The sequence below is a fragment of the Nicotiana tabacum genome, chromosome 20, assembly GCF_000715075.1.
Source record: "Nicotiana tabacum cultivar K326 chromosome 20, ASM71507v2, whole genome shotgun sequence".
NCBI classification, from domain to species: domain Eukaryota; kingdom Viridiplantae; phylum Streptophyta; class Magnoliopsida; order Solanales; family Solanaceae; genus Nicotiana; species Nicotiana tabacum.
In genome coordinates this window covers 87,682,516-87,700,741 of record NC_134099.1, presented here as the reverse complement: position 1 = coordinate 87,700,741, position 18,226 = coordinate 87,682,516, and the positions used below count along the sequence as shown (strand labels likewise).

General features: G+C 34.9%; 2 protein-coding genes across 2 annotated transcripts; one reads left to right on the top strand and one right to left on the bottom strand.

Annotated features, from left to right (window-relative positions):
* Positions 1-4,501: 4,501 nt before the first annotated feature.
* Positions 4,502-8,352, top strand: LOC107807815 (uncharacterized). Its single transcript, XM_016632250.2, has 4 exons — positions 4,502-4,697; positions 4,775-4,872; positions 5,569-5,601; positions 8,141-8,352. Exons 1-4 carry the CDS (start codon positions 4,609-4,611, stop codon positions 8,218-8,220), a joined length of 300 nt encoding a protein of 99 aa, XP_016487736.1. The 5' UTR covers positions 4,502-4,608; the 3' UTR covers positions 8,221-8,352.
* A 647-nt stretch (positions 8,353-8,999) lies between these two features.
* LOC107807814 (protein BREVIS RADIX-like) lies at positions 9,000-15,932 on the bottom strand. Its single transcript, XM_075240562.1, has 8 exons — positions 15,334-15,932; positions 15,088-15,168; positions 12,231-12,392; positions 11,499-11,860; positions 10,900-11,029; positions 10,383-10,437; positions 9,958-10,228; positions 9,000-9,317 (listed from the first exon to the last, which is right to left on the bottom strand). The coding sequence occupies exons 3-8, from the start codon at positions 12,324-12,326 to the stop codon at positions 9,239-9,241; spliced, it is 993 nt and encodes a 330-aa protein (XP_075096663.1). The 5' UTR covers positions 12,327-12,392; positions 15,088-15,168; positions 15,334-15,932; the 3' UTR covers positions 9,000-9,238.
* Positions 15,933-18,226: the final 2,294 nt, after the last annotated feature.

The following is an 18,226-nucleotide window of genomic DNA, read 5'->3' as shown; positions in this document are numbered from 1 at the left end:
CGCGTTAAATTTGACAGGGAGACCCACTATCTCTATACTTATTTATCTTATGTATGGAACTACTAACTAGAAAAATAGAGATGGCAGTGGATTACCAACTTTGGCAACCTATCCATTTATCTCGTCATGGACCACTGCTATCTCATTTGTTCTTCACCGATGACATCATTCTTACATCCACTACTTCAACCTCTAGTTGACGTGCCATCATTGATATCCTCAATGATTTTCAAAATACTAATTTTCAAAAATCAAAAATCTTTTTCTCTAAAAATTGCACCCTTCAGGATAAAGATTTTATTCTTTTTTCTTTACCAATATATGAATGAACCTCCTTTGAAAAATATTTAGTATTTTCCATCTTCACATTCCCCCTCCAAACGCGACTTTTAATTCCTTTTTGATAATTTTAAAATTAAGCTTGCTGGTTGAAAAACAAACTTTTGTAGCATGACCGGACGTACAACTCTTATCAATTCCACCCTTAACAACCATGTGATGCAATATACTAAACTCCCTTAATACATTATCCACCAACTAGAACGTTTTCAGCATACTTTTCTGTGGGGAACTACTCCAACTACGAAGAATATTCACCTTCCAAAATGGAAAAAATTTACCACTCCAAAGCAATAGGGTGGACTGGGAATTCAACAAATCCACCTAAAAGATCAATCGCTAATCGCAAGCCAAACTTAGCGACTCCTTCAACAACCCAACTCGTTATGGGCTGCCGCACTACTTTATAAATATTTCTACCACCGAAAGAATAGAACCACAAGTGGCTCCTTAATATGGGAAAATCTGGCTACTAGTTGGCACCTTTGCCGACAAAGGATATAATGGATAATTGGTAATTGCACCCTTATTAACTTTTGGGAAGATTCTTGGCTACCCTCCACCACGTCTCTTCACAATTCCTTAACGGGGCCACTCAAACGCCATATTGATAGCAATAGTGTCTCTACATATCTCTCAAATGGCCACTGATATTTCATATTCCTCCATTTTGAACTACCAACCTCAATACTCCAGCATATACTTAATGTCCATATCCCTTCTATCATCTACCACTGACTCTTACGCTTGGGCCCTCACACAACATGGAAATTTTATCACAAAATCACTTTACCGTCATTTATTCCATACAACTACTGAAGTGGATTTGGAAACTATGAATACCTCCGAAAATCAAACATTTCCTCTAGCGTTGCAGCCATCATTGTCTACCCGCTGCGGTACACTATCATCACCTTGGCATACTCAACAATGATACTTATGCCTATTGTCGCACAAATACGGAAACTATTCATCATCTCCTGCTCGATTGGCCAACAACCGCACATATTTGGTCCGATTTCAACATGCTCCAGATAATTGTTGGACTACATAGGCTTGTAGATAATCCAGTTTAGTGGCTAAAATTAAATAGTTTATCTTACACACTGATGTTCCAAACTCCCTCCATTTCCCAAACACCCTCATACATTTCTGTCTATGGCATATTTGGCTAGCTTGAAATGTCAAGGTCTTTCGTTCAGCTATAAAATTGCTCTCCTCCTCACATATCCCAAACATAATAGCAATTTTTTTATATTGTAGGTGTACCCATATCCTCACTCAGCCGCACGCCACTACACCTAAAATGGGACCCCCTACCAATACTGCCTTCAAAACTAAACACTGATGGTTCAGTGCGATTAGATACTGGTCAGGGTGGGATGGGTGGTGTTATACGTAACTTAGCAAGCACCTGACTTATGGGCTTTTCGGGCATCATAACTCTTATGGAAATGTAGAAACTGAATTACGTGTACTATATCATGGTTTGCAATTGGTTGTTAACAATGGCTATAAACCTTTGGAAGTGAACCTCGATGCCCAAACAGTCACTACAATATTACAGACCTCACACCCATTATATGCTAACATAATAAAAGATTGCAGGTTTCTGCTCGCGCGACTGGATAATCCTATTATATGTTACATATACAGGGGATATAATCAAGTAGCATATTTACTAGCAAAGTCTGGATGCAACATGGATAGCATTGCAGGCATTACTGTTTTTGCACAACCTCCACCTTTTGTCCAAACAACTTTGGAAGATGACCACTCAGAAATTTCTCCACAACCCTCACTTTGTTTGCAACATCCTCTTGGACAATCTTTTTGTTTTTCCCGCAATACGGGAATCACTAGTAATAGTATTAGTTACCTCGAACCCCCTCTTTGTAATGACCCATCGAGTGGTCAACCCCTCAGGTGATATTTTGGTATTCGGTATGGTATTTGGTTTAATTTTTAAAAAATATTAGTATTAGGTATGGTATTTGGTATTTTAAAATAAAATACCGAAATACCGATATCATACCGAAATATATATTATATTGCACAATACACATATTATTAATTATTACATAAATATAAAAAAGGATAATGGCCTACTGGCCACTTAAATTTGCGTCCATTTTTCAACCCGGTAAATAAACTTAAAATATTTCTATTTGAACACCTCAACTTGATTACTTACACATCAATAAGCCACTTTGACTGTTGACTATGCTTATGCGGCAACCACATTTGTGATGTGGCAATACTGTGTGCAATTCACCCTATTTAGGCGCGTGAGTATAATTTAATTGAGTAAAACAATTCTAAAATATAAAAAAGAAATTGGAAATCCACCCCCACGCACTCTCCATCTTCTCCAAATCCTCATCACTTAAGCACTGCCTTCTCCACTGTTCCCCCACTGTTAATTTCTTCAAAACCCACCTTAGACGTCACCATTTTCTTTGCAATCCCAAATATCACTCCCAGCCATTTATATCAAGAGCTCACTTTTTCTACAAGATTCAGGTAGTTCGACAACACAGATGGCCGGGTTGGAGACGGTGGCGATTGTGAATTTGAAGAAAGAAATCAAGGGTTGGTCAGATCAATTCGGCAAGCTTGCTAGCGAATCAGTCAAGTGACTTTATACCACAAATGACCTAGGTAAGGAAGGTTTCAAATCTGCCCAAGTCCATATTGAGTCCGACAAGCTCGATAGCACCGGAAAAAGTTCAGATGGATGAAATCCAATTTACAGGGGTAAGAAATTCCTATTTGAAGGGAATATGATACAGATTTCGAATGTTTTGCTAAACAAAAAGGAATAAGAGAAGCTTGTTATGATAAACAGAAATTCCAACGAGATAGGTAGCAGGCATGGTGATACGAGTGACTATGAAACTGAAGTTAAAAGGTGAAAAGGAAGAGAGTGAAAATAAGTTAAAATTTTGACTTTGCTTATGTATTGATTTGATACTTTAGAGTGGAGAAGGATGGTGTTTTTGGAAGATTAATGGGTGGTTGCCCAACGAAGAAGAAGAAAAAAAAGAGATTTATTTTGTAGAATATTTGATAAATTGGTAAAAATAAGTTTGAATCCAATAATCATACATGTCAAATAATTATAGGCTAAGAATATGATACGTCAGCCATGTCACAGCGATTGAGAGACATGCTCAACCGAAGGTGTTTAATATTTGCTTTTTTATCAAGTTGGGATGTTCAAATAGGAAAAATTTAAGTTTATTTACCAGGTTGACAAACAAGTAGAAGCTTAGGTGGCTCGGAGGCTATTCTGCCTATAAAAATCTAACATTTTGCTTTCCTTTATTCTCTAAGTTCATCAAGTAACTCTAAACAAGTAACAAGACATTTCAAATGATCAAACTTATTCCTTTATGTATAATTTTCTATCTCTGGGTTGATATTTGCTGGTTTTGGACAAAACTTTTGTCAATAAACATTTTTAGTTTTGTACTTTCGAGTACTTTAATGAAGAATATTACATTCTATGACTCTACGTACTAGTTAGTATTCAAACGGAATAAATCGAAGTTATTGAACCGATTAATCCAATCGAAAGGAGAAAAACCGAACCATACCGAATTTAATTAGGTACTTATTGGTATAACATTTTAAGAAATCGAGTACCGAAAATACTGAATCGAAATGTCTAAATACCGTACCATACCGACTGACGAACATTTCTAATTTTTTGGGTGGAATTAAATTCAGTTTGAATAAGTATATGATAAGAAAAAAATGTCCATAAAGATTGAGTCAAAAACTAATTTTTCAGGATAAATTCGAGGTGCATCTTATATATTTTTTCTATATTACATATATATTATTGTGTGAGAGATACATATAGTTGTAGTAATACCTAATGCGGTTGACCTCTTACTCTTAGGACTCGTTTGGCATGTGGGATAAGAAATATTAATTTTGAGATGAGTTTATCGCATGTTTGATCAAAATAAAATCGCGATATAATTAATCTCGAGAACAATTTTTTTTCAGAATTGTAATACTATTATTTTTATCCATATAAAAATATAAGATAATAATCCTAGAAGAACTAATCCTAAAATAATTAATTCTGGGATAACCAAACGACCCCTTATTTCTAAGTGTCAAAGTCAAACTAATACCGTTTTCCTTGTTAGAACAAAAGAGCAACGTGGTACGCTGTGCTGGACTTGCTTATTCTCTACGCCCATAAAATAAAATCCCCCATTCTCCAATCCCGTAACGCTTTCTCCGAGAGCAAAAATGGCGAGCGGCGGCGGTGCTGGTGGTGGTGGAGGAAAAGTTTCATTCAAAGTCACTCTTACTTCCGATCCCAAATTGCCCTTCAAAGTGTCTGTATTATTTTGATTTCTGATATTCTCTTTTCTCTTTGTTCTTTCTTTCACCTTGTTTGATTTACTTTTTTCAGTTTTAGCGTTCCAGAAGCTGCTCCATTCACAGCTGTCCTCAAATTTGCTGCCGAGGAATTCAAAGTTCCTCCACAAACTAGCGCCATTATCACTAATGGTAAACTTCTCTAATGATCTAATGATTCAACATTACATAGTTTTACTAATAATCTTATATAATCTGATACTGTAATTCACGGCAACAACAACTACTACGCGTTGGGGTCTACTGAATGAATCTTCAATATCATAAATGCTTGTTTGGCTCTACAAATTTCTGTATTATTTAATTAAGGATTATCTAACACTAGGGGTCTGGTAATGTAATTCACCTTAGTGAAAAAAATGGCTCTTCTTTGAAAATTTGACTTTTGAGATTGAGAAGATAAATATTTTTTTTCTTATATGCGGTGAAGGGAAAAGCAATTTTTAGCACCCAAAGTGTAGCCTAGTGCCAATGAAGTGGCTGGAGTACTATTAGGTGTGAGGCTCAAATTTCAGTAGAAAGAAATACATTAGGTTATTTCTTCCCATCTGTCAATGTTTTTGTGGACAAAGTTATCCAGTATTTGGTGGAGGTAGCTGGCAAGACACCACCATTATAAAAATAGTATATCTTGTATTATTTATTTTTTCCTTTTTTTTTGTTTTTCTATGATATTTTGTTCATTAGTCTCATGAGAACTTGGGAGCAAAAACAATTTGGAATTTGTTTTTCACTTATTGCTAGTATTATAAGAAAAGGCAGGAGTTTTTACTAAATGTAAGCTATGTTTTGACTCTATTTTTCTTTCCTTTTTATCTTATTTTGCAGATGGGGTGGGGATTAACCCACAGCAAAGTGCTGGTAAGTTTACACTTTGCATTGAATATTTTACGGTTACCTCCTGTATGTTACTTGGCTTGTAATGCTTATTTGTTTTATGCATAATAAACAATCTGGGAATTGGGAGTAGTGAATAACTTATTCCCTACGTATGTGATAAATCTAGTGCACTAAAAAAGGTCATATAATTTTAGAGGACTTGTGGATTGCGTAAAGAAAATATCTTTGAGCTTTTTGATAAATGCCAGAGGTGTGTCACAGGAAGAGATGGTGTGATGCCTCCACTGGAAATTTCTCGATGGAGGTATAAAAGCATTATTGCAACTTTAATAGATTTTAACCCAATTTATATAAGAAGTTTATGACAGTAAATGAGTTGTTACAAACATAATATTTTTGTGGGTGTGGATAAGTAGAGTTGTTACGAAGTTGGCTTGGCTAACAAAGAATTGAAAGTAGTCAAGAATCAATAGTCAATTCCAATAAGCTAAGTTTATGCAAAATCTGTTTTTTTTTGGTGTAAAAGGAGTATTCTAGAGAGTATTGATCAAGTATATGGAATTTTTAGACTCACTTGGAAATATGTAACTAGAGATTGTTGTATGGTTTGTCTTGTTTGGTTGTAATTTGAGTACCTTCTTGGTACCTTTATTAATAACCTTTTATCTTATCAAAAAAAGTTTATAATGAGAAGTGCTAGAATAAGCTTTTAGTCAAAGACTTAAAGAATGCAATTTTAATTCCAATAGTTTGCTTTCCTTTTCTTTTAAATATTATATATTATATAATTTGAGAAGTGCTAGAATAAACATTGACACATTGTTTTCTTCAGCAGGATAAGTTTCAACCATTGTTTAGTATCTTCTTTTACGACAAATAATATACTAATATTTAATTGAAATTAACATTTTAAACTTCTTGTTCCATCTATTAAAAAACATCATTTTAAACTTTTTATCCAATCAAATACCGTCATATAAAATGGGACACAGAAAGTATCTCGAAGCTGAGCAAGCTTGCTTGTTGCTCTCCATGTTGCATATTTTTACCTTGCCAGCTCCCAACATCTTCTCCTCAATCTTTTATTCGAGTGTGCAGCGCTTTTGCCTGAGAGTTATTTTCTTTTTCTTGAATATCCTGGCTCAAGGTTCTCATACTTGGCATTTAAAATGAATCCACTCATTTTCCTCAATACTGCACTTATCCATCTTCTGGTATGCATACGATCAGTAGGTATTAAGAGGCTACTAATGTATCAACCATGACAATAATGTGCAGGACCATCCTTCACAGTTGGTTTATACTTCTGCGTAAACTATGGTCCTTGATCTCATTCAGTGTAATTGAAACCCTCTCTTAGATTATGATTTGTTGGTACGAGTACTTTGCAAACTCTTTATCTGTTCTATGGGAATTATCTAAGTGGATCCATTTGGAAAGTGACTTTTTGACTTCCGTAGTTCATAAGTTGGTGGAAGAGACTTTTCAGTGCATATATTGGTGGAAAAGACTTTTGTTTCTCCCTTTATGTTCTAAGCTTCATAGTCTGAGTGCCTCAAGTCTTGCAATCCTTTGCAGAACTTTTATTGTCCAGTAAAGTTCTTTAATCCTCCAATTTTTTCCCACGAAGTCAATCCTATAACTTTTGATATAAGCAATTTGACGTCAAGCCTCTTCCTCTAAACACTTTCAGAAGCAAAATCAGACCTTTCTATTTCTAGTCCTTCCTGCCACCTGTGATCCCTATGTCGTGCCACTACACCTCCAAAAGGTTATTTTGCATTTAGGAAATATTGGTCAGGATATGCAGCCTTGCCAACTAAGAAGAAACATTACTCTTAGAATGCCTGGTCATGCTTGACTCTTCTTTCAAAGGTGGTGAAGCAAGGAGAAAATGTTGTATAAATTCTGATCAGTGTAGGATTCAGATATTGTGTATAGAATTTTGTGGATATTAGAAGTGCAAGAGAAATCTGAGTTCATGTTGTCATATAGAATAATTCTATGCCCGAGTTTTTCAAAATAGATTCTTCTAAAGTCTGGTAATGTTCTGTGTTTGCATTTATATTAATAGGGGTCTGTTTTAGCTTTCTTTTTTCTTCCTTTTGGATATTTCGATGAAGTTGTTTGTTTGTGTCCCTAAAGTCAAGACTGGAGATCTTGGGAGTAACTGATAAGTGGTCACAAGTGTGTTTGGCAATTGCTGAGAAAAACTCGACTTCTGACGTGTTATCCATTCCTGCCTAATTACCAAGTAATTTAATTCTTGAAGGCCTATTGCTTACTTGTGTTTCAGACCAACGTTCTTATTTGCTTACTTGGCTGTCTCCATGCTTACATTCTTTTAACAGTGCAGTGCATATTATCTTTAATTACTATTGCATGCACTCGTAAAGTGGAATTTCTTGACTTATTTCTCCTTAGCTGTTGTAACCCGGAGAGTTTGTTTTTAATCCTGACGGGATTAAGTAATCTTATGCGCTGATGCTGTTCACCTTTCTGCACCCAATCTGGTTATATCTGTTGTTATAATTTTTCTTTTCATCAAATTGCTTTTCAGGTAATGTCTTTCTTAAACATGGCTCTGAACTGCGGTTGATTCCTCGCGATAGGGTCGGTGCTCCCGGGTTGTCATTTTGAGCATATGCCCGAGTACATCTCATGGTGAAATGTGCTGCAACTTTCGATGTTGTAATATCAAGTTTAGTTGAATGTGAAACAGAATAAACCATGCTTTTCGTCCATGGACTAATAAATATGTTCTGGATTAAACTTTTGTTGAGATTTCTAAAGTTAATCTGCAATGGGTACGTGATTAATAGTTATACTGATTATTTTGATGTATGCAGGTGATGGTCATTCTATGATTTCAATAGCTTTGATGCTTGTAATCTCACTTTTTAGCTTGAAGCTTTGTGGGTAAAAAAATTGAATCTCCATATCGAATAATGACAATTTGAGATAAATAAACCTCGTCAATTGGATGATAAGATACTCCAATAGGCACGAACCTCCGGTACCAATGTAAAAACAAAGGAGAGAAAAGCTCTGAGTATTGTATTCTATTGGATTCAAAGGGAAACATAGCATATAATAGTTGAAAATGGTGAAACAAGAGAAAGTCAGAGAAGGTACAACAGCTAACTTGTTCCTTGGCCATTCACAAGATAATTCTTCCTCGAAGAAGCCATTCAAGGAAAGTTGTAGGATGAAGATTTCTCATCCTTTTCTGTTTGTTTTGTTTTGGTGATATTGTGGATTTGTGCACAATATGGTTTAGTTGTTATATAAATGTTTGCTCCACATAGCCTTTCCACTAGAAGTTGCATAGGAAAGCGAGACTTGGTAACAGATTCAAAACATCCATCAACAATTCCAAGAAAAAAATTAAAAAACTGAAAGGCAAAACAAGGAAGAAATGGGTATGGCAAAGTCATGTATAATTAGAGATCAAGAAATGCCACGAAAATTCTTGAAGCCCTGTGGAATAAAGCCATTCCCCAGTGAACACTATATACATTCGGTAGGAAACTTGCTTAATCACCACAATTTAATTGGAAGATGATTTTAACTTTGCTTCCAGGATGGCAAAGTATTCCGTTTTGATTATCCTGAGATGTTGTGGACAATGCTGACAATGTAATATGGAAATCGCGATCTAAAGGTATAGAGCTCGTACTCTCTCCCAGTTCTGCTCCAGCCACTGCTTCGCGTCCTCCTCCCCAAATTTTTCACTCCTGAGTATACGAAGAAAAAGTTAGAAAAATATCAATTGAAATTGCAAAGACACATGTAGGTTCAACACAAATTTGAGCATCCTTTGAGAAATCCTAAAAGATGATCCATTACATGCAAACTTGTCCAGACTCTTCGAAAAAGGAGTAGCAGAAATGACTTATGTCGTACCAACATACTACAGATGGAAAAAAATACCAAAGTAAAGTGATGATCATTAAAAGGGCAGCATGGTGCACTAAACTACTGCTATGCGCGGGGTCCGGGAAAGGGCCGGACCACAATTGTCTATTGTACGCAACCTTATTTTCCATTTCTGCAAGAGGCTATTTCCATTCACTTAAGAGGAAGAAAAAAAAAAGGAAAATGAAATGACTAGCAGCAAGAAACAACCTAGCAAAGTTGATGCATTGTAAAACATATTATGAGGAAAGCATGAAACAGATTTATAAAAACAAACATATATATAAAGAGGTGATTCAGAAAAAAATAATTCTAGATTCTCATTTGATGTCTCTTTTTATTAGGTAGCACCGTAGCAGAAAGGACTGATCACAGAAATGTTTACAGTTTACACCAGATTTCCTATGCTTCATCTTATGTGGCAGGAGAACGAATGTGGCACAGCAGAATTTGAAATACCTGAATCTGACACGACTTAGCTCTCTAGTGCCATCAGCTAATTGTCTGATGGTTATATAAACTCCAGGTTCATCTTGTTCTATCCATTCTGACTCCATGTCACTAGCATTACTTACAGAAATTGAAGCCTCATCCCTAGAGGAAGTTGTCGTCCTTGACGCCTCCATAGATGACATCTCACTACCCTTGGGGAAACTAGAGGCATAAGCATTTGATCCGCCGTTATATTGGTGGCTTTCCCTTGCAGAACCAAGCCTTGAATAATTTGAATCTCTCTGCATAAAAAGACCTTAAATTTCATTAACTTGTGCTTGCTTCATGTTGCGTTGATAAATCTTCCAAATCTGAGTGGCTAATTAACAAAGTACTGGAGGTACTTGGCTCGCTACCCTTGGGGAAACTAGAGGCATAAGCATTTGATCCGCCGTTATATTGGTGGCTTTCCCTTGCAGAACCAAGCCTTGAATAATTTGAATCTCTCTGCATAAAAAGACCTTAAATTTCATTAACTTGTGCTTGCTTCATGTTGCGTTGATAAATCTTCCAAATCTGAGTGGCTAATTAACAAAGTACTGGAGGTACTTGGCTCGCTACTTCAGCTGGTGATCATATTCTTATACAAGTTGAACAACTCAAGTTATATTCGCCTTAAGTGGTTTTATGCTATGTTGTTCTAATCTTCCAAAACATGCTGCTGCACCGGTGTCAGATTTTCCAAAAACAATGCATCTTTGGAAGATACGACACGGGTACGACGGCATTATTGGAGGAGCCGAGCAACATAACTTTTATACTAGGAAAGTAGAAGCATTGATGTACTGTGGCTGTTCATGAATATAATTTGAACTAATCTGCATGGACTTATAATCGATGATCAAGATTAACATTGAGCTCAATGCTGCAGTTAAGTAAATAAATTGCAAGATGGTGAAGCTGGCATACCCCATCCTCAGACTGTGAGGTAGTGCTAAGAGCTTGCTTATTGAATCTCTGAACATTGTAAAGTTCCATAATCCTGTCAAAATTCTCACCCCACCATCTTTGAGCTTGACATTTGTTGAACATGTCACGACTTCAAATTAAAACAACGAGTCAAATTAACGTCTAAATGATAAAATAATCATTTTAACAAAGAATAACAACTATGCCTCAATACGAAGCTAGTTGGGATTAGCTATATACTTATATTAATCTCCATTACCCGTTTATTAGCATTATCCAAATAAGAATGTTTACATATCATGTTTCCCATACTCTTTGATACTTCCTCTTTTCCATTTATGTGATACTCTTTCCTTCTTACTCTGTTCCAAAAAAGAACAACACATATCCAAATTTGGAAACTATTTCTCTTTAAACTTCTCATTTAACTTTTAGTGAAGTGACATGCTCTTATAACTATAGAAATGTTTTAAGGCCACAAGTTCTAAGGATACTTTAGATATATGTCAGGACTCTTTCATTCTTTCTTAACTCCCGCACTCAATCAAATGCTGCCATAAAAAATGAAAAGGAGAGAGCGAGAGATGACGAATAGTTACCTAAAGCGGATTCTTTTAAGATCATTTCCACCACGAGGGAGAGAAACAAAAGTAATCTGAATGCCAGGCTCCACATGTGCTGTCCACTCTTTAGCATCCTCTTCTTCTAGCACCACATCATCACCTAATCCTCCAGTTAATCTTGAATCAGGTCTAGCTGGTGTTTGGAGATGACCGGTACTCGTAAAATCCCAAGCTGGAGTTGAATTTGAACTTCCTGTTTGGTAATGGTAACAAGCTCCCTCTGAGATTGCATCAAAATCCGGATATGGATATGGTCTATGCCCTTTCCTGTAACTGCTTGTGGGCGTACTTGACTTGCATCTATAAGCACCCGAGACTTTCAATGCTATATCCTTTATCTGCAAATGATTAAAATCAAATGTTCATAATAAGATATAGAGTAGTAGTTCTCAAGCTGTACACAATGAGTAAAATGGGTTCTTAATAAGATGATGCACAAGAAATATCAGAGCTTAAGTTTAGATCAAATATCAGCAGAGACAAATAACGTTAGGTGATTTCTTCAATATGGTTAAGCTTTAGTGGGAAAATTCACTAAGTACTTAGATAGCAAGTATATGGATAGTCGAAGTGTGTGTAAACTGGTCCAAACACTACTATTATCCCCCAAAAGAATCATAGATTAATACAGAATTAACAGCACTTGTCTTGTCTAAAACATGAGTGATATAACTGTTTGATTGTCCTTAAGATATGTAGGAGTAGAACCTGAGCCGTCAGACTTTTGACAGAATCTTTAGTATTGGGAACTTCTTCTCCACCATCATCTTCCACCTTTTGCTTACATGTGATACATGTCAACATTTTCTCTTTTCTTTTAATTTGTTCCTCTCTTCTACTCGATCTCTATATTCTCCTCTCTTCTTCTAACTGCAAATTAAATGAAAAATACTAACGAATCATCAAACATAAATAACCAATCATTATATAACACTGATTTTGTGATATTCATTTTGTGTGTTTTGCTAACAAGATCAGTTTAGATAATAAACTTTCCTTTAATGACAATGCAGAGTAATGATTTTGAATATTACAACGAGATATTGGGAGGATATGCATTTATTTTCACTCACAATCTTTTAAGGTAAAAACATTCATACCAAATGATATTATTTCCTAAAGAAAAGCTGGATAAAGAAAATTCAAATTGATCCGTTGAAGTTTTAGGTTAAAATGTGAACTAAAAAGTAGAGTAATTCTACAAGTTGGTAATTAACCTGCTATCCCACATATTTGACATTTGGGTGGAAAACATTTGTGAAAATTTGGACCACTACGTACGTTGACTTGTTCAAAAATGGCAATAGTAGGAAACTAAAGAGAAAGGACAATAAATTGGACGACATATATTAAAAGGTAGGTTTACTGAAATCATCTTCCAAATCAAAGTATAATCTTTTTACTAACCCATGTTCAAAATTTTAAAAATCTCTTAAAACTTTTACTCTATAACTTCCTGTGGTCCGCTATAGGTGACTTTTTGGTTTTTTTTTGTAGTCCACAATATTTAATTTTTTCAAATATCAAGAAATTAAAGAATTAACTTCTTTTTTTTAAAGTTGTCATTAGAGTAAAGAGCCTCGGAATATTTGTTGTATTTTCAATAAACAAATTAAAGTTAATATGATCAATTACATTGTTAATTAATGGTAAAAGGTGGATTTCTTAATATGTATGAAAACAACCAAAAAAATCACTTAAAGCGGACTGGAGGGAGTAGTAGATAAAAATTAATTGGAAAAAAATTAGTTGCCTCTTAAACGTGTGTGGAAAAATTTAGGTGGCACTTATGTATTGAATGCTCAAAATCAAAAGATTTTATTTACCCTTTTTGTTTTAACTTATGTGTTATATTTTTCTTTTTAGTCTATCTTAAAAATAATAAGTATTATACTTTTTTTATTTAATATAACTTTAAAATTTTAATCTTATTCAAAATGAGATGATTTATAGTTACAAAAAATATATAGTAATTAATTTTATATCATAATTTTTTTTAAAAAGATAGTACTCCTATTATTTAAAAACTCCATGCCTGCCACACAACTTGGGAAGGAGGGAGTAGACAGTATAGAGACTAGAACGGAAGTTTCTGACACATATTCATAATGGTCATTCTTCATTACAATAAGCCCCTTTTATAGGAAAATTTTAATTTGTTACATGACACACAAAATAAAACTTATCCCTTTTATATATTCTGCTTTCCTTACTCAATGTATACGTACGTACACTAATACATACATATATCAATCAATATGGAGAGAGAAACTAAAGCAGGTAGAGACAAGAGAGAGAGAAAAGGAATATATATGGCAGCAGCTGCAGAGTAGAAGTTGGAATGGGAAAGATGGGAATTCTGGTCTGGAGAATGAATGACCAATCGCTTTAGAGATGAACCAGCGGTTGTCGACCTCTGAAAGCGGCCATTCAATGGACAAACTACTAAAAATTCCCTACTCTTTTTCGACTGCGACCAACCTAACCATACAAACTATTCCACTAAGTAACAAGTTAACAAAACCATCAAACCCAAAACAAAAACATAAGATAATTTGGCGGTTCAAAACTAGTGTTTTAAAGGGCTTTTTTTTGGGACTCGTCCCGGAACGGGTCATTATCAAAACGCATTGAGATTTATGTGTGAGTTTTAGTTCTGTGAGACTTACGCTCCCAAACGTTCAACTGTGTGCCCTAAAAACATCTAACACTTAACGTTGAAGACACACCTAACAGTTCAACTGCAAATCATGTGTTGAATTCACTAATATGCACTATTGACTCTCAAAATTCTTTAACAAAGAATAATTAAAGTTCTTTTTATCTATAGGAATATAAAAATCGTGAATAACTCAAATAACGAACTATACTATTGCATATTTACTAATTGAGAATATCGTGAAGGTGAATATCATTTGAATATTTTTTCTAAAAAAATAGATAAATAAAATTTATACCTTTACTTGATAGATCTTCACATCTTAGTTCTATGTCTCAAAATTATCATATATTTCTTATTTTACTATTTAAAAATTATTTTATATTTACTCATGAAGGAGTAGTATTTTAAATTACAACGTTGATAAAATTTATTGAGTATTTACTTTTAAAGAGACAAAATATGCAGAAGTAATATTTTTCAAGAAATTATAATTTTAATTGTTCGAAAGTAAAGAGGTTGTAGGTAATTTATATTTCATAGTAACTTTAACAATATTATATTGTTTATACTTCTAAAACATGCTAAATATTTTATTTTATATGAGTTTCATTAATTCTTTTTAGTTTTCTTGAACTTATAATGTATCATTTATATTTTATTGTGTTATAATGCTATATTATTAATTCATAAATTAAAAAATTAAAAATTCGCGGGGCTTACGTCCTGTGTTTCGAGGCTTTCGCCTCGTCACATATTAAGTAAAACGCTCCGACTCACGCCCTAGCCTTTTAAAACATTGGTCCAACACTCCAACTTTTGAAGTAACAACACTAAAGCTTAATATTCAAAAATTACCATATGGAAATTAAATAGTTGAACTCTTTTTTATTGTGGATAACATACCTGAGTCTTAGTTGAGAATATCACATTGATCTCCATTCGGTAAAACAACGAGACCACTAAGCCGGAGTAAACAATATCTCGCTAGTGCACAAATTAAAGAATATGATAAATTAGTGCGCACTAGTCGAAAATTTTTCCTATTCATTTTTTAATATTATATATGTAACTTAGGAAGACTTTAAAAAAATCGAATCGAATACATTAATTAAAAAAAGAAGAAATTTTAGAAACAGAAATATTTCATACCTCAAACGACTACTGGAGTTGATAATCAGATGAAACCCACTGGTGAAATGGTTTCCAGAGCAATAATCTGCTTTGCTCTGTTCTTGTTACATATTTGGATCAAATAATTAAGAGAAAATAGACGGGAAAATCATTAAGCAAATCCCCAGAGATATCAGATCAAATCAAATAAAAAAGAGGAGCGAAGAATCCTGGCATTAATCTTCAGTAGAAATACGGCAAATCTTACGCCAACGACCAATGAGGAGATTCTGAAGCACTTGAAAACGGGAAATTTCAGATTCACAGCTTCCGTTTTTACGTTAATATATAGCAAAAGGAAGCAGAAAAATCTAAGAAATATATGTAAATATAGAATGGAGCCGGAGGGAGGTAACAGCTCGTGGGAAGTGTTGAGGAATTTATAGAAGGACGTGACGCCGTCAACATTTCATTTCATGTTGTGTCGTTATCCAACGGAAAACATGTATATAAACAGCGAACAAAAGGTGGAGCTGTTGTATTCGTGAGTTGTACTTTGTGTATCAAAGGTTGGCTTTTTATGTGGGGATTAAGTGTTGCAACTTATGGGTTATTTGTGGTCTTCCTCAGGAGGACATGATGGTCCCATCTGTCTAGAATTGGTTTTAAATAGTGTACTAATTTGGGTGGTTGTATGTGATAAGATTTAATTAATTGGATTAGAACCAATAGAGAAGGGACAAACTTTTTATTTTGAATTGATTGTCACGTCCTTAGTCGTTAACTAAGTGTACGTGCGACACTTGACAATTCGCTGACGATCTTGTACAACTTGTTCATGTTCTTACTATGCCAAGTCATCCTTACTGCACTCAACATCGTTAAGAGAATGATATAAAGAACACAAGAGAATTGTTAAAAGAAACTTTGTATTAGAGAGAACTTGAATTGTTTGCTTGGTGAATTATAAATGAATGCCCCATTTATATACTAGTTGTGAGCACGTGATTTTTGCCCTATGAGAACTACTCCCAAAAATTCAAAATAAAATAGTTTTGTGTTGTTAGTGATTTATTTGTATTTTTTTTTGTGTGCATGTTTGTTTCTACCTTAAACAAGAAAAATAAAAAATATATATGTGTTGCATGTGCATTTAGGATTTAATTACGCATTTTGGAATTAATTAAACCATGTCCTATTTTAAAGAATGAAAATCACAAAAATATGAATTTTGGTAACTTTGTCATTTCATTGTTTAATTGCGTGATTTTATCTTAATCAATATTTGATTTTGTATGTTAATTATTATTAAGGATTAATTAATTTCTTTTTAAATAAGCTTGATTTTACAAATTAATTTAGGAATTTTGGTTTTAGGAATTAAAAAGAAAGTAAAAGGGAAAAGAGGAAACAAGATAGGAGGGGTAAAAAAAAATTCGGATTGGGCCAGTTTTAAAAGGAAAAATCCAGGCCCAATGTCACACCAAGTCAGCCCAATACCCGCCCCAATCCAACCTATCTCCAGCCTCAACCAAACGACGCCGTTTCGGGCGTTTCAATCTGGACCGTTGATCTCAGCTGATCAAACGGTTCCAAAGCTTTGATCAAACCCGACCCCCGACCCGTCACTCCAATACCCGGACCGCCCCAGTACTACTCCAAACGACACTGTTTGAGTTAAGTGAACTGATCTGGACCCTCGATCTCTCTTGATTGAACGCCAAGATCAAACCATCCCCCACTATATAAATGAAACCTCATACCCAGCCCCCAGTCCAAACCCCTGTTCATCATCGTCTCTCAGAGACGAAGCCCCTCCCCCCAAACCCTAGCCGCCATGGCATTCTTTCGCCTGAAACCCGGCGGCAATGACGCCGCCGGCCACCAAAATAACACCCCTGAACCTCCTAACCACCCCCAATCCAAATCCAGTACCTGTTTGCTTCGAATCATCCTCAAACTTCTCGAATCTTCATTTGAAGATTCGAGCAAAACCTGGACCTACCCCAATCCGCCCTGAACTCACACCCTGGCACCCCTTGACTTCCCTCATGACCAAACCCCCGTTGGTTTGGTGCGAATCTGGCAAGAAACACTCGAACCCCAAATCGAAACGTAAGAACCCTAGAAAAACCAAAACTGGTTTCTGTCCGAAGTTTAAGAGGTTTTGGGTGTTTAACTGACCTTAGTCGAAGTGTTTAAGGTCCGTTTGACCTCAAAAGTTCAAGTTCGAGTCGATTCAAGTCCGTCTGTTCTCTGTTCCATTTAAGGTATTTTTCCTTTTTTTCTTTTATTCTATTTTTGATGTTTTAAATGTCTGTTCATTTGTTTAGTATTGTTATATTAATTTTTCAGTTTCTGTCGATTGTTCTGTTCTTCTCGCTCAGACCTTTTTATTTGGTTGAATTTGTTTCTGTTCTTTGTTGTGTATAATTATAGGCTATGTAATCGATTCGAATAAGTTTGTCGATTAGTTGTTTTATTATAAACCCCTGTTCTTGTCAATGCCGCTTGAAATTGCCTGATTATCTATTTTCAGATTGATTGTTATCAATTGTTGTAGGCAATCGGTTAATTAGTTTTCGTCAATTAATTCGTTCTTGTTTATAGACCAATAAGTTCGTCAAATGGTCGTTGTGTGCGCTTGATCTGTGGACACTTAGCTTCAGGGCATTGTCAATAGGCTGACAATGAACCTGCATTCATGTTCATTTTGATTCAATTTTCAGTTTCAGTTTTAATGATTCTGTTGAGTTCTGTGTTGTGATTTAAATTTAGTTCATTAGTTTCAATTGGAACTCAACCTTAGTCATTTAGTTGTCAGGAGGATTGGTTATAGCTGTTAGTCAGATTTAGTTTTAAATCATTGTTAGTTTGAACAGTTTTAGAGTTAAAAGGTTTTAATACAGATGAATAATTGTATTAGGGGCAG

Coding starts and splice junctions, on each gene's coding strand:
- LOC107807815 (XM_016632250.2), top strand. CDS start 4,609: ATGGCGAGCGGCGGCGGTGCTGGTGGTGGTGGAGGAAAAGTTTCATTC. Junction 4,698..4,774: donor CCCAAATTGCCCTTCAAAGT/GTCTGTATTATT, acceptor TACTTTTTTCAG/TTTTAGCGTTCCAGAAGCTG. Junction 4,873..5,568: donor TAGCGCCATTATCACTAATG/GTAAACTTCTCT, acceptor CTTATTTTGCAG/ATGGGGTGGGGATTAACCCA.
- LOC107807814 (XM_075240562.1), bottom strand. CDS start 12,326: ATGTTGACATGTATCACATGTAAGCAAAAGGTGGAAGATGATGGTGGA. Junction 10,438..10,899: donor CCTCACAGTCTGAGGATGGG/GTATGCCAGCTT, acceptor CTTTTTATGCAG/AGAGATTCAAATTATTCAAG. Junction 10,229..10,382: donor GGAAAGCCACCAATATAACG/GCGGATCAAATG, acceptor TTATGCAGAGAG/ATTCAAATTATTCAAGGCTT.